The 17,246-nt window shown below is 39.1% G+C and overlaps 1 protein-coding gene across 4 annotated transcripts in view; it reads left to right on the forward strand.

Annotated features, from left to right (window-relative positions):
* The window catches only part of LOC124722906 (methionine aminopeptidase 1D, mitochondrial), a 125,313-nt gene that overhangs the window by 95,044 nt on the left and 13,023 nt on the right, over positions 1–17,246 (forward strand). For 2 of the 4 annotated variants that reach the window (XM_047248047.1, XM_047248049.1), the window contains exon 5: positions 12,350–12,460. The exons of 1 other annotated variant lie outside the window; for it this stretch is intronic. In XM_047248047.1, coding sequence (XP_047104003.1) covers positions 12,350–12,460 — 111 coding nt within the window. The remainder of the gene's footprint in view (positions 1–12,349; positions 12,461–17,246) is intronic. One more of the 4 variants, XM_047248048.1, reaches the window with a different exon arrangement.

Genomic DNA, 17,246 nt, shown 5'->3' on the forward strand with positions numbered 1-17,246 from the left:
AGGTCTGTAAAGTATGTGATAAAATCAAGATTAGCAAAGAATTTAATAAAAGAAAAAGCATTAAATTAGAAGCATTTATCAATAATATTACTGGTGTGTTATAAGACACAGGGGCTGAAACAGAGGAATTAGTAGGATATGTGCTGAAACTGCTGCAAGAAAAATTATATTAAATTTTTCTTCATGTGGAATTAATGTAGAAGTAGTGAACAGTGCAAAGTTAAGTTCTATTGAACATGAAGGTAAAAGAAGAGAATGTGAAGTGATCACCATATTGGTGCCTGTTTCAAGCACTGATTATATACAGAGGTGTACCTGCGTGGAAGATCTAGTTACAAGACATGTCTAAGGCACCTACATATCACATACTATTCCAATCTGGATTCAGATATGTCCTAACGAGGCCTGGCCAAACAATGCTCCATGAGTATGAGCACTTTGGCCTCACTCCTGCGTGGTGTACTAAGCACAGTGGCGAATGGAGCTGAGGGATGAGGAAGGAAAGGAAGGCTGCACCTGAGCGCAGTTAGAGCTAGGCAGTCACCTTATCGCACATCAAGCACGTCACTTGCACTACTACTTATGATAAATTAGAGTTACATTTGCTTTAAGAGTACTGTGGCATCTACAAACATGTCCAAAAAAAGAAAAGGTACAGAACCCACATCATTAATGTGGAGTGTGAATTTCTTTACTTTTTGTATCATCTGAAGACCATAAAAAGTGCTTAATATCCCATCACACTTTTATGAGCTGAAAAAACACTCATTCAAAAGTTGTTGCAACTCCATACACAAAGGTAATATGATGCACTTGTCTCCTGATGAGCGAGAGTGAATGCTGGCTGAACTGAAGGTGGGCATTAGGGAAAAACTGACTTGTGGATAAGTAAATTAGTGACAAAAATCTTTTATGGGTAGCATCAGTTATTTGAATTCATTAAGTCTCTTAATGCAAGGCTAGGAGAATCATTTAGTAATGGATATGGCAGACAAGATTGTGGTTATCAAACAAAAATTAAATCCACAGAAAAATTGGTGTCAAGTTCATGATTTGGAGCCTGCCTCAAAACTCAAGGCAGTGATTTGTAGACCGGGCATGCCACCACATTTCAGTAATTGAAACATTTCCTCATGAGTTCTGAAAGAGATTCCAAGACTTCACTCAATTGAAGACTGAGTGCAGTTCATTTGTCAGAATATTCTCTCTTTTTGGCTGCTGATGTACCTCATTACTTTGAACTTAAGTGAGAGATGTACAGTGTAGAAACATGGTAAATGACCTGTTTTACCAACCCAGCAATTTACAAGACTCTTCTAAAATGGTATCCCTGGAGCAATATCCTCAACTGCACAGACAAGCTGTTCAAGTTATTTATTTATTTATTTATTTTTTTTTTTTTTATAGATATGAAATGGACAAAGACCCATCTACATTCAGGTTCAACAGATTTTGATCTACATAATGACCTGTGTTTGACTGTATCACAAACCATAGTTCCAGATATGTTACATATTCTAAATTGAAGTATGTTTGAATTTATGGATATCAGTGTTTAATGTTAAATGCCTATATGTAAAACTTTTTGTTTAATAAAAAGGATGTGTTATTCTGCTCATTGTATTAAGACTACCTAATGCACTTATTTAATTAAGTAATAAATGTATTGCCTTGATAGGAAAAAAGTGAAAATAATTATACTATTTCGGAACAGTGCAGTGATGAGGGAAGCCAAAGCACTTGCCAGACTTGCCTACACTCCAGAATTGCGAGTGCACTCTGGGAGCACAAATCTTAGCCAGGCCTGTCCTAGTCTGTTGGAAGGAAGGCCATCTTTGAAAGTCAAATCACATACCAGCTCTTCTGCTTGCACAGCCTTTTATGTGGGCATTACCACCAACCAGCTGTCCAGTAGAATGAACCGCCTTGCCAAATCTTGGCCTAGAGTGGAGTTGACCATGCAGTGGCAGAACATGCTGGTGAGCTCAGTGTGCTTAACTTCACTGGCTGCTTCATGAGCTTTATCATGTAGATCCGCCTCCTTATAATAGATTCTCTGAATTACATAGATTGGAGCTGTCCTTACAACACATCCTTAGATCCTGCAATCATCTTGACCTCAACCTCTGGTAGCCACTGCCACACCCTCCTCCACACTTATCCCCCAGGCCTCCCTCTTTGCTCAATCTGTATTCACACTTTCCTCTGTGCAGTTCCCCTCTTCCACTGGCGTACCTCCTCCTCTCAGTCTAGTTCTCCACATTATAGTGTGTCACTTGCAACTCCCATTGCCTACACCAGGATGAGCACACCTATGTAATTTTCTTATCTCATCACATCGCTGCTGCTCCCTCTCAGCCATTAGCCACCTTCCTGCCATGTCTGACAGGGTCCACTTCAATAATTTACTGAGAGAAAGAGGATCTTAAGGAATGATATTGTGCAAGAATCATTGTGAGTGCACCTTTAAAATTAATACTTCTGTGATTAACACAGATTTGGCACCGATGTAAGTGCTCAGGATAAGACAAAATGAAAAGAGAAACCCATGTCAGCTGTAGTCCACAGTATGTATATTACACCAAAGAAAAAAATTAGCTCAACTACAGACAATTCAAAACAGACTGTCAACCTATGAAAATTCAGTTTAGTTTGAAAATAGCCTAGTTTAATTTAGTTGTTTGCATTTTCCATGGCTCACATTGTAAACCCTTACTATGATGTGGATCAAGTGAGTTTTAAAATCATAATACACTTTATCAGTGAAAAATATGCCAACATGCTGACAATTTATTTGCTTGTCTTGACCTACATTTTTACTCATTTATTTTTTATGTTCAGTGATTTTGTGCTTAACAATGTACACACTCTCTCTCTCTCTCTCTCTCTCTCTCTCTCTCTCTCTCTCTCTCCCCCTCTCCCCCCCCCCCTCTCTCCCACCCTCCCTCCCTCCATATTAACAATATTATAATACTTCCAATAATTCTTCCTCTAAAATAGGAGGAGTTGTCAAGTATATATTATTTCAGTTTATATCTGAAATTAGTTTTATTAGCTATTATTATTTTATATTAGTTGGTAAGTTCTCAAAGATTTTGTAACTGAATATCTCATCCTTTCTGTGCTACACTAAGGCTCAGTTATAGTTAGTGTTTGTCATTTTTCATTATTCATTTGTCAAATTTATCCCTAATCCTTCAAACAGTGAAGTTACTAAAATATTTGACATATATGCTCCCAAAAGAACACTTAGGCCAAATTGTTAGACCGGTTGGGAGTGAATCTAGAATTAACTCCACAAAATGACAACCTTACTAAATACAAGTATGCAGAGGAAATTGATCACTTACATTTGCAACACATTCAGTCATAAAGTGAGTGGAACAGAGAAGTACACACTGTCAGAAAGTTAAAAAAGAAAGTAAACATTAGTGAAGATTGTGATAAAGGTAGGTGAAGGGAGCACTGTGGTGCTTTTAGATAAAACAGATCATACAAAGAAGACTTCTTGAAAACTGTTAAGCTACAAAGCTGAATAAGGACCATGTAAGAACTGTATTATATGCAGGCTTGGCCTTGTGTACTTGGCCACAATACTTGCTGATATGCTTTGTGGGCCGGGTATGACCCTATCCTGAACCTTGGGTGTTTGATTGTCCCCAGAAGAGTTACTGAGCTGTTTACCACGAAGCCTGCTGCAGTCACCACAACATCTGGCGGCACAAGCCCCACTGATGCATGGCATGTAGGCCATGGTAAACAGCACTGCTGTCATGGGCATCTATTTGCATCTGCACTGTCACATGTGAACGTGACTTCGCGCCTGTATTCCTCCACTGATGGATACTTAGGTCACCAATCAGTTCAGCACTAGGCTCCAGACCTACCACAAGCTTCCTTCAAGGTTATGCTTCACCCGCTGCTACTACCTGCCAGATAGTGCTGTCTCCTGCCTTTGCCAGGATCACAGCTGCTGGACTACTGACAGCCTCTCCAGCAGGCTTCTCTTCACTGGACACACTTATTGACTACCAGTGAGGTCCTGGCTTTGTGGTACCATACCACTATGCATCCACAGCACCTTTCTGCTCATTGCCACTGCCAACAATCTTGGACTTCATCGTAGTGGGCACCCTGTACAGATGATCACAGAAAGACATTTCAGTTGTACCCAAATGTGGACCTTTGTTCTGAGTTATTTCATGTGAATTCTTCATGTTTCTGTGTTCATTCCAGTTCTAGTTCATATGCCCTTCAAATCGGGGCTCAGTTAGTTCATTGTTGCCTCCATATATAAACATTTTTCTATTAGAAAAGATTTTAATTTAGTTTTAAAAACATTTCCTGTGTACGTTCTTAGAGAGTTTGGTAGCTTGTTATACCAAATCAAACCACTGATATATGGACTTCTATCAGTCATATTTAACATTGTTCTTTTACGTAAATAGTTACACTTCGTTCTACTGTTGTGATCATGTACATCACTGCCCTTGATAGCTTCTGTTGGTTGACTTATAAAAATTACATTTATTTTGAAGATGTACAGAGAATATATTGTCAGATATTCATGCTGCACAAACACTTCACGACATGAATCTCTATGTCTCATCCCATGTATAAGTCTTATTGCTCTTTTCTGTAGTAGTAGTATTCTTTTTAAATGTACATCAGCTGCACAGCCCCATAGTTCAATTCTGTAATTGAGAAAGGGGTAAAGTGTTCCATAATATACTAATTTCAGTGCTTGGCTAGGAACTATCTTTGCGAGCTGGCTGAGGAGATATATGGCACTACTGACTTTTCCGCATACGAAATTAATGTTGTATGTCCACCGCAAATTTTCATCAACATATACACCCAGGAATTTACAGTTACCATTTTCTGTTGTAGAGATATTACACACACTATTTATATTGTTGTGATGAGAACTGCCTGTTTTAAATGTCAGTAGATGAGATTTGGTGACATTCACCTTGAGTCCCTGATCATTGAAGTATTTTGTTACTTCTGTTACACCACTGGTAGCAAGAGATTCTAGCTCTTTAGATTCGCTCCCACAGAATAAGATTGACGTGTCATCTGCATAGCTTACATTATGGGAGTTAATGGGTTGTGCAATGTCGTTAATATACAGGGTGATTCAAAAAGAATACCACAACTTTAAAAATGTGTATTTAATGAAAGAAACATAATATAACCTTCTGTTATACATCATTACAAAGAGTATTTAAAAAGGTTTTTTTCACTCAAAAACAAGTTCAGAGATGTTCAATATGGCCCCCTCCAGACACTCGAGCAATATCAACCCGATACTCCAACTCGTTCCACACTCTCTGTAGCATATCAGGCGTAACAGTTTGGATAGCTGCTGTTATTTCTCGTTTCAAATCATCAATGGTGGCTGGGAGAGGTGGCCGAAACACCATATCTTTAACATACCCCCATAAGAAAAAATCGCAGGGGGTAAGATCAGGGCTTCTTGGAGGCCAGTGATGAAGTGCTCTGTCACGGGCTGCCTGGCGGCCGATCCATCGCCTCGGGTAGTTGACGTTCAGATAGTTACGGACAGATAAGTGCCAATGTGGTGGCGCTCCATCCTGCTGAAATATGAATTGTTGTGCTTCTTGTTCGAGCTGAGGGAACAGCCAATTCTCTAACATCTCCAGATACTGTAGTCCAGTTACAGTAGCACCTTCGAAGAAAAAGGGACCAAAAACTTTATTGGCTGAAACGGCACAGAAAACGTTCACCTTAGGCGAGTCACGTTCATACTGAGTTGTTTCCCGCGGATTCTCAGTGCCCCATATACAGACATTGTGACGGTTGACTTTCCCGTTAGTGTGGAAAGTTGCTTCATCACTAAACACAATCTTTGAAACGAAAGATTCATCTGTTTCCATTTGAGCAAGGATAAAATCACAGAAATCGATTCTTTTAATCTTATCAGCTGCAGACAGTGCTTGAACCAATTTCAGACGATAAGGTTTCATAACTAACCTTTTTCGTAGGACTCTCCATACAGTTGATTGTGGAATTTGCAGCTCTCTGCTAGCTCTGCGAGTCGATTTTCCTGGGCTGCGAACAAATGCTTGCTGGATGCGTGCTACATTTTCATCACTCGTTCTCGGCCATCCAGAACTTTTCCCTTTGCACAAACACCCATTCTCTGTAAACTGTTTATACCAACGTTTAATACACCACCTATCAGGAGGTTTAACACCATGCACGCTGAACAACTGTCGTCGATTCACTTCTGCCATACTCAATAACACAAAAAGCTTTCTGTTGAGCGGTCGCCATCTTAGCATCAACTGACACTGACGCCTAGTCAACAGCGCCTCAAACGATCAAATGTACAACTAAACGAAACTTTATACCTCCCTTAATTCGCCGACAGATAGTGCTTAGCTCTGCCTTTTGTCATTGCAGAGTTTTAAATTCCTAAATTTGTGGTATTCTTTTTGAATCACCCTGTATAAAAGGAAGCGAAAGGGTCCAAGAATTGAGCCCTGTGGTACACCTTGTAATACAGGTTCACTGGTGGACTGGGAGTTCATGATTTTGTTATGTAGTTTGTATGACAATTTAGTGCTATGCTTATGATTCAGCAGGTATGTAGTTAGAAGATTCATGGCTTGATCCCCAATACTATACGATTTTAACTTTTTAAGAAGTACCCTATGGTTTACCGTATCAAATGCTCTTGTCAGGTCCAAAAACATACCGGCAGTCTGCATCTTCTGGTTCAACAGACAGTAAACTTCATGAATGAACTGTGTAACTGCTGTGGTTGTACTTAGCTCTTTTCTGAAGCCATGCTGCGAATCTACAAGCAGTTTATGTTTTGTGAAAAAGGCACTTAGCTGAGAAAGGATAATGCTTTTGAATATCTTACTAAAAGTGGGAATTAATGATATTGGTCTATAGTTGGAGACTTCTTCCTTACTTCCCTTTTTATACGCTGGTTTCACTACACTCATTTTTAGAACCACTGGATACATGTTTTCTCTAATGCTGCAATTAATCAGATGAGTAAGAGGTTTAGACACTTCTTTTAAGCACGCTTTAATAATAGCACTGGATACGCCATCCCATCCAGATGAAAATTTTTTTCTTTAGCATGTATATTGCCCTGCAAACCTCCTGCTCATTCACTTCCACAAATTCAAATTCGGTACCTTGGGTGAGATGGCATTGGGTCTCTACCTGTGAATCTATAATATGTGTTGATTGTTCACCAGAAATGTAGTAGTTATTAAAAATATTACATACAGTATCTGGTTTTTTTATAATGTTACCATCATGTCTTATGCTGAGTGGTTCCATGTTCATCTTGTTGGGACCTTTTCGGTATTTGTCAATCAGCTTCCAAGATGCTGTGCTTATGTTGTCAGACTGTTCTATTGCTTTGCTGTTAATCTGCTTCCTTAGATTAACAATTTCAGTTTTAAAAGTTTGCTTGGTCCTATTGTATTTTTCCTTGAAAACCTGCATAGCAGTAGCTGTATAAAGCTGGTTTAGATCATGTACCTGCTGCCTGAGCCTAATCAGATTTGTTGGGAGTTTTAGTCTAGGATTACTTCCATTTTGACAGTGTTTAACTACCTTCTGGATTTCTCTGACTGGACAACTGTATTCATAATGATGCGATAGGGTTGAGTAGAATTCATACCATTTCTCATCCGACCCTGTTACCTGGTACACAGAATCCCATTTCTCATTCGCTAGTTTGTGTTTAAGAGCATTAATATTTGAGGTATTCAGCATTCGTTTCTTTAGCACAATTTTTGTTATTTTAGGCACAACTGAATTTTTGTATTCTGTCACCTGACAGAAGTGGTCAGAATAAAGAAAATCTAAGTTACTGTAATTTACCTTATCTACAACATCTTTGATGATTATAGCATAATCTATTCTAGTGGAACATGCATCCGTCACTCTGGTGTCAGAGTTCACTATATTTACAAGATTGTATGAGGTCAGCACATCACTGAGTTTCAAGTTTACTGTACTATTTGAGTTTGCATCTATATTAAAGTCACCTAATATAGCAAGGTCATTAGAATCAGCCTGTCCAGCAACACTACTAAGTTTATCCATAAACAGCATTACATCAGCATTTGGTGGCCTATATACTCCAATCACTTTATGCTTTGGTAACTTAAGATCATTACTGTGGACTACAATACGTGTCATTTCAATTGCTCCTTCTTTGGTGTGGTGTTCAAGAAAGGAAATTTTTTTAGCTTCTATATCCTTATTAACATAAATTGCCACACCACCACCTTTATGGTTTTGCCTACAATAACTACTTGCTAGTATGTAACCTTCTAATCTATAGTATATTATTTCACTGCATTTTAGCCCATGTTCCATTATTACTAGTACATGTGGCAAGTGTTCCTCTATCAATATTTGTAGAATGTCTGGTTTGTTTCTGAGATATTGCACATTTAAGTGTATTAACTTTAAGGGTGTTATCCCTTCTTGTTTATTTACCATCTTGCATGAATCAAAATTGTTTGAGTTACACTTTTTATGACATTTTGCATACACTGGTTTTTTGGAAATGACTTGCAATGACTGAGCACTTATTTCACAGCCTGGCTTTTCTTTGCACGAACGGGACTCAGTCATATCCAAAACATATCCCTGAAAACTATTATTGTAGTAACCACAACCACAGCGGGAACGCCTTGGGCTGTGGATCGGAGCTGCCAGGAGGGGGAGCCGCCAGGCGGGGAAGCCGCCGGTGGTGGAGCGTGCACCACCGGGTAAACACAGGACGAGTCGGACGACAGACAAACGACAACTGACAACAACCAACCACGACCGATTATGAGCAACACAACAAGGAAGAGATAAACAATGGAGGCTTGTGGAAACCACAACACCAAACACCAAACGTAAATCTACTCGGAACCAGAGCCAGGCAAATGTCAACAACGAGCAACGACCAGAACGCAGTACTGCCGAGATAGAAACGAAATCCAGAGCGAGTACCAGTCTGGCTGGACTAGGGCAGAGCGGGTCCCTATATACAAAACCAGAGGGAGCGGCTATTGGCCGCTGTCTGCACATGGCTTAGCGGTGGCACCCTCGCTGCGCGAGAGCCGCTGCGCGGAATAGCCGCCGCAGAGGTGGACCCCCCTATGGGCTGACCACGTCCATTTGTTCTGCCGCGTGTTCGACTTCCTTGGCAGAAGGTACTAGAATTATGACTTTACCTCTATGTTTTCCGGTAAGTCGTTTATATGTGCAAGGAATGGAAGTTGCCCTAATTTAGAACCCTGTGGCTCTCCACGTTGAACCTCAAGTGTGTTTGACAGATGACTTCCTGAACTCATCACTTGCTTCCTTTTGTTCAGGTATGATCTGATGAGTTTTAAATGTTGGTCACATATTCCAAAGCACTAAACTTCAGGAAGTAAAACAGAGTGGTCAACACAGTCAAAAGCCTTGCTCAGATCACATAAGGTTACCTGTATGTGAGCATGATCCTCAAATGCTTCTACAGTGTCTCTCATTTAAGAGTTCTATGGCATGTATAGTTGACTTTTCTTTTCTGTAACCAAATGGCGATGTACTTAACATATCATTTAGTTCTAGGTACTTGTACATCTGCTGATACATTATGCCTTCAAAGAATTTCACTAGTACTGGTATTAGTGAAAGTAGCCTATAGTTTCCTGGATCAGATTTGCTACCCTTCTTAAAGAATGGAGTCACCTTGGATAGTGTGAGAGGTTCAGGAAAAAATCCCTTCTATGAGACACAAGTTTATAGAATGTGTTAATCGTGCTGCAGTGTAATGTATAATTTCTTCCACTACATTGACTGACGTATTAAAAATATCTGTAAGGCATGATTTTTTTCATTTCTTTGACAGTTTTAAGGAACTCACCTTGGCATACCTCTTTGAAGTGTTCAGGATATGTATATGTTACATTGGGTTTGCAAATAAACGTTTTTGTTTCATCTGCACAGCTTACAAAATATTTATTGAACGTACGTGCTGGCATTGGGACTGCCTTATCAAAATTTCTGATTTCAGCTGTAACAGTGTTAATTACTGACTATGCTGTTTTGCACTGGTTTTTGCTAACTTTTTATGATATTGGTGTTGTATCTTTGTTTAGCCAATTGTAGCTCTTTCTTATACAGTTTCTTATTGGCTATTTTCAGGTCCTTAATTTCATTGAAATTATTTACTTTGCCAAGGAGCTTTAATAGTAGTAGCTTATTTTTTAAATTCTCCAACTCTTTGGTGTACCACAGTTTACCCTTTCTTGTTTTATGATATTTCTTTGGAACAATATGAGCTTTTAACATACCTATAAGTAGTTGTGGAATGTTTCATAAACTGTTTGGGAATTTGAATCACATTTCAGTTGTACATTTGTGGACTTCCATCCTCTAAAGCTGTACTGAGTTAGTTCCTCATCATCATCATCATCTCAGCCTTTTCCCATGTCATGTGGGGTCGGCGTTGCTTTGCTGTATCCTTCTCTTCCATAAATGCCTACCCAGTGCTTCTTCTCTGAGCCATCCTTTCTCCCGCAGGTCCTCTGCTACCTTGTCTTTCCATCTCAGTTTCGGTCTTCCTCGTCTCCTTGAACCTTCGATTTCTAGGTCTTCAACTCTTCTCCCCATGTAGTACTCTCCTCTTCTCTGCACATGTCCATACCATCTTAACCTACTTTCTTGCATCTTCTTCCCCATGAGTTAATTCATGGTGAATAAACCAGTCAAGACTTCTTATAAGTGCACCACCATTTTCTTTGAGACTGAAATAAGAGCAGTGGTAAAATGATTCTTGTTTAACATTACTATGTGGTTTAAATAAGCTTCGTAAAGACAACTTCCTAGCTCAGCCAGTGTATGCTATGGTTCAAGCCTCATTGCACAATACAGCAAGAAAAACTAATGCTGTGATCAAGAAAAAACTAAACTTCAGAGCAAAACGTAGTATTAATTGTATTATAATTTGGTAAATATGTTCATTTGATGTGCGTATTGTAGTCAGTGGTTATGCTTGCCCACTGTCTCCGGGAAAAAAAAAGCGCGTTAATCAAATACAGCAGTGAAGGTTATGGGTATTGTAGAGCTGCGTTTAAAGCAATTTTGTTTTTGTTTCCAAAACACATTCTGACAACAAACAGATGAACTAGCAATGGGCTCCCCATCATCTCCATTACTAGCGGAAAATTTCAAGCATAGTTTTCAAACTGGCTTTCTGAAATGGAAATCTCTAGTTAAATATGTGACGTTCTGGTAAGTGTACAGAGATAATTTGCTGTGCAGTAAGTCTCCCCTGACCCACAGTTCTGAGTGACATTCCTGAAATCTACCCATTTTTCTAGACCTCTCCTGTGATTTTCCTTAACCCTTCTTCCTTCCCCTTCAACCCTTCTGCCTGAAGAAGGAGCCACTGGCTCCGAAAACTTGCTACTTACAACCGTATTTTATGTGTGTGTTCTACTACTGCTTCATGAGAAGATTTTTTGTCTATCGATTAAAGTTTGTATATTTAGTATTAGAAATTGATTTTTTGCTGTTTATCTGTGTACCATTATGCATAATGACATCTTTGTCAGTGATGCTGGAAAATATGTGAATAACTTGAAATGTAGGTGGAAAAAATAAATATTAGTGAAACTGTTGTTAAAAGTATATGTTTTCCACCTTTTTAATTCAGCCACTGAATCTCTCAGTAAATTTTCATAATAGATATCTTAAGCCAAGGTACATATCCAGTAACGTCAAAATGCTTTTCTTTCCTTGTGGAAATCTGGTACACAGTTTGTTTTGGATTTTCCTTCATGGAGCCTTTGAAATTATATGAAACATGATTAAGTGACAAAAGTGGAGCACATCATAATGACAAAATGACTGGAATGAGTTTAATTATTTAAAAAATTAAGTGTCAAAATATTAAGTTGTATACAATATTTTCCATCTGCTTTTGTTACAGTGCAGAACTGGTTTTACATAAATATGCACTTAGCAGACGTTCAAGTGAGACTCAACATTTCAGATGTTAACTGAAAAATAATGCTAATATAATAAATCAGAGAAATGCAGCACCTAGTGATTAAAATAGAAGAAACTTACTTGAAAACCTGGTAGCTGATTACCATGTGTTTCCTTCTCCATATCTCTTGTGCTTTATGAGCTTAGCAATAAAGAATTTGTAACTAGTTGAACTGTTAAATTTAGTGTGTCAGCTGGTTCAGCAATACATTAAATTTTACAACCATCAAAGATTTCACTGAGCTGGTTGCTGAGTGCAACTTTCATTTTTTTTTTTTTTTTTTTTTTTTTTTTTTTTTTTTTTTAAAAAAAAAAGGTGCAGCTATTGAGGAAGAAGCTCACAAGCAAAGACTGAATGTGGTTCCAAACGTTTTGGGTCATGGGATAGGAAGCTATTTTCATGGACCACCCGATATCTACCATATTTGTAAGTAAATGCATCACATTCACTCTACATGTACAAGCTCATGGACATGTATGTTCATTTAGGAACGGTGTTAGCTGTCCAGTTTTGTTATGATGATTTGCATGGGACATAATGGAACATATTCCTGTAAATTTAAGTATTTTTTCTGTTTTCAGATGGAGTTGGCAGTAGCTCAACAATAATATGTAGCTCTTAGATATATGAATATGTTTCCAAACTTCCACAGTTTCATGTTATTTTGTGTATATTTGCAAAAAAATGGCAGTCAGAAAACACTGCAGTGTCAGTTTTCATCAGATTTATGGTAAATAATGTGGACTCATTTGAAAGGAACCTCAACATTAAGTTAGTGAACATGAAACACAAAAATAATTAAGGCATGAAAACACTTTGTTAGTCGTTGTACGAAAGGTGTACATTGTTGCACAGGTCCCATTTTCAGTAGACTTTCACCAAAACTGAAATATGTAAGTGATTAATTCTAGATTCTCAGACCTGTGTTGGAGGTGTCATCCTTTTATTCTGTACATAAGTTCCACATAATAGGTTAAGGCCTTTCATGGAGGTGTCCTACTTATTTTATGCTATATATTTAAAGGTATTACTTAATACCTTGTGTTAAGTCTTTATGTGAACTGTGTACATTGGCTCATGCTGCAAATGAGTAGTCTTGGTTCACATGGTCCCATAGGATGCACAAGGAATGTGTGTTTGGTTTTTTGTTTGTTTGTTTGGGGGGGGGGGGGGGAGGGAGTTGTTACCCTTCCTCCAAGATTTATTTTGTATTACTATTGCAGTAATAATGCCATTTCAGTGCCAAGAAGCAATTAGTGAATCCTTGACATTCACTTTTCTCTCTTTTTGTAATGATGGTAAGAGAGAATTTCAGTTGCATTGAGAACCATTGTGTAGATTGGTTGTTACATGTGCAAGTGTCAGATTAGAAATTGAAAGTTCTGGGGGGAAGGGGGGGTTCGATCATCATTTGGTCCTAGAATTTTTTTCTTTTGCTTATCACTTCCTTTACCTCCATCAATGGTTTGTATGTGTGAACACTGCTAAGTTGCACCATGGCACAGAGCTCACATTAAACTATAAGTAAAGTATCTGGTTAGTCAGTTTAAAGGTCAGAGGAAGGAAAGTGCAAACTGTCTCCAGAAGGCCGATGCCCAGTAATGCAATGCAGTGTTGAAACCACCCTTCAAGGCTGAGGACAGCTTTACCTTTTAGTAACAACTGGCAGTATTGATTGTAGCAGTGGCTTATATAAACACAAGAGTTTTTATAATCATTTTGGCATACAAGCATACAATAACTTTCACATCAAATGTTAGCAAATAATCTGGCAAAGAATTCTTCAGGTCCTACATAAAACCAGTAAGTGGGTCAAAAACATCTGTTCAAGCACTCATAGACGAGTCTGGTGTGGCAAAGGAAAGCAGCTAAAGAAAATTGAAGTTTTAAATTTTGCAAATAGAAAATCATTCCAGCAGGAGGATCATACAGACCTACCATCATTTGAGTGCTGCACAAACTCCATTGTGGAGGATACGGAACTAGGTATTCCTGGCATTGAAAAGCAGCTGAAAGAGGTGAAAACAAATAAGGCTGTAATGGTTGACTGCAGTGTATTCAGAGAATTTTCGGGAAATGTAGCTCATCTGTTAAGAAGAATACATAGAAAACATATGTGTGAACCATTCTTCAGTACTGCTTGAATGTTTCGGATCCCCATCAGGTCAAATTGAATTAAGACATCAAAGCAATTAAAGGGTGTGATGCTCTATTTGTTACGAATAGGTTCAGTCAACATGGGAATATTATGGAACTGCTACATGAACTCAAATTTGAATCCCTAGAGGGAAGAAGATCTTCTTTTCCCCAACCATTGCTGAGAAAGCTTAAATAACCATCATTTGTGACAGACTACAGAATGATCCTACTGTTACTAATATTCATCTTTCGTAATAATAGCAATGACATAATAAGTGAAATCAGGGTCTTACTATAGCATATAGACAGCTGACAATATTTTCATATTTTTGGGCCACAGTCATATAATGATGTTTGGATAAAATTTCTGCCACTTGACTGTACAACTTTTTTGTTTTGTATTACTATCATGATTTCAGCCCTTGCCATTATCAGGTTCAACAATTTTGAGTATAATTAGACTTCATTAAGTGAAGTAATCATCAAGATCTATTGAACTGGGTGTCCCAGTGTGTTTGATAACATCTACATCTACGTCCATACTCCGCAAGCCACCTGACGGTGTGTGGCGGAGGGTACCTTCAGTACCTCTATCGGTTCTCCCTTCTAAGTACAGAGTCACAAAATATATGGCAGACAGGTAGCAAACAGTTTTTCAAGCCATAAAACAATTGAGCCACAGAATGAGTGTCAGTTCAGTAGTTACATGTACAGTGAACATGCTCTGAAAATAATAATTCTGTGGAAGTTACTGGTTGACTGGCTGTCAAAGATGAACAGCATAGGTTGTAAGTATATGTTGCATACTCCATGATTATGAAAAGATCTTTCCTTTGTTGTATAGTCTATGATTACAGAAAAATGTGCCAGGCTTAAACAAAATATTCTTTATTCATCTTTGATTGCCTCAAACTAACAGTTTCTGGGCCTGTATCTAATGCACTGGTAGTAGCTTAAGTAGCTATTTCACATGGCGTTGCTGGGTTTCATTTGAAATGGTTTAGAACAGGGACCATACATCAAACCTCAATAGATAATTCAACAGTTGCCATGAATAAGATCTCATTACATTTAGAAATTAGATGATCATTTAAAGTGAGATTTTAGTGTGATACTCCTAGAAACATCTTTCAGTATACAGAACTCTAAACAACATTCCAGCACCAGTATGATGTCTCTTTCTTCACCTATCTTGCTGCAGCATACTGCACACCACTTCATTTCTTTATTTTTCTTTTCAGATGGCAAAATTCTCTTAGTGAAATGCCTTGCTTTCAGCTGCACAGGTGAAGGGTTTTCTGAAGGCCATTCATTTTGAGATAAAGTTTGTCTTTGTGTGTATTTCCAGTGGTTGTGCTGTGAGACACAATTGAAATTCCTATGAGTCATTTGTTTTCTAAAAAACAATAAAGGCATTGTGTACTTAAATGCTCATCAATCTTTTGAATATATTTATGTACTAGTTCAGACTACCTTTTCTTTCCCTTAGATAAGATTGGAATTTTTAACCTTTCAGTTCTTTTCTTCATATTTAAGAAATACAGGGTGATTATAATTAAAGTTAAGCTTTCAAAACGCTATAGAAATAACACCACTGGTCAGAATGATGTCAAATTGCAACAGAATATTGTCGGAGAAGGGGAAAAACGTATGGCGGAAGAAAAAAAGTTAGTGGGAAAATTTGTCAGTAGATGACGCTGTATGTGTCAGAATACATAAATGAATACACCTGTCATGGGCACAACCCAGTAAAGTTGGTATAGACATGCCAGGTAGACAGTTTTTCCTCCTTTCACATCTGTGACATTCGTCATGACTGTCTCAATGCAGGATCTCACACTGCTTGTAAAGCTGTATTACAAGAATGATGACTGTGCACACACCTCGCCTGTAGGGCCAGTGGCCGATTCTCCGGCAAGGTCCCGACAGTCACAGAGGGCAGGCCTATTAGTTATAGGGAGCTCCAACGTTAGGCGGGTTATGGAGCCCCTCAGGAAAATAGCGGGTAGGTCGGGGAAGAATGCCAGTGTGCACTCGGTGTGCTTGCCGGGGGGTCTCGTCCGTAATGTGGAGGAGGCCCTTCCGGCAGCTATTGAACGCACTGGGTGTGACCGGCTGCAGATAGTAGCACATGTCGGAACGAATGACGCCTGCCGCTTGGGTTCTGAGGCCATCCTTGGTTCCTTCCGGCGGCTGGCTGATTTGGTGAAGACAACCAGCATCGCACGCGGAGTGCAAGCTGAGCTTAATATCTGCAGCATAGTGCCCAGAGTCGATCGCGGTCCTCTGGTTTGGAGCCGTGTGGAGGGTCTAAACCAGAGGCTCAGACGACTCTGCGACTATAATGGTTGCAAATTCATCGACCTCCGTTATTGGGTGGAGAACTGTAGGGCTCCCCTAGACAGGTCAGGCGTGCACTACACACCGGAAGCAGCTACTAGGGTAGCAGAGTACGTGTGGCGTGCACACGGGGGTTTTTTAGGTTAGAGGGACCCCCCCTTGGGCGAAACGATAAAATACCTGACGGCTTACCAGAGAGGACATTATCATCGTTGATAAAGAACGTCCGTCCTCAGAGACCAAAAACAGGAAAAGTTAACGTAATATTGGTAAACTGCAGGAGTATCCAGGGCAAGGTTCCTGAATTAGTATCTCTTATTGAAGGAAATAGTGCGCATATAGTATTAGGAATGGAAAGTTGGTTAAAACCGGAAGTGAACTGTAACGAAATCCTAGACACAGAATGGAATATATACCGCAAGGATAGGATAAACGCCAATGGTGGAGGAGTATTTATAGCAGTAAAGAATTCAATAATATCCAGTGAAGTTATTAGCGAATGCGAATGTGAAATAATCTGGGTTAAGTTAAGTATCAAAGGTGGGTCAGATATGATAGTCAGATGCTTCTATAGACCACCTGCATCAGCAACCGTAGTAGTTGAGCGCCTCAGAGAGAACCTGCAGAACGTCGTGAAGAAGTTTGGTGATCATACTATTGTAATAGGGGGAGACTTCAATCTACCAGGTATAGAATGGGATAGTCACACAATCAGAACTGGAGCCAGGGACAG

Source organism: Schistocerca piceifrons, chromosome X, assembly GCF_021461385.2.
Source record: "Schistocerca piceifrons isolate TAMUIC-IGC-003096 chromosome X, iqSchPice1.1, whole genome shotgun sequence".
Classification (NCBI taxonomy): domain Eukaryota; kingdom Metazoa; phylum Arthropoda; class Insecta; order Orthoptera; family Acrididae; genus Schistocerca; species Schistocerca piceifrons.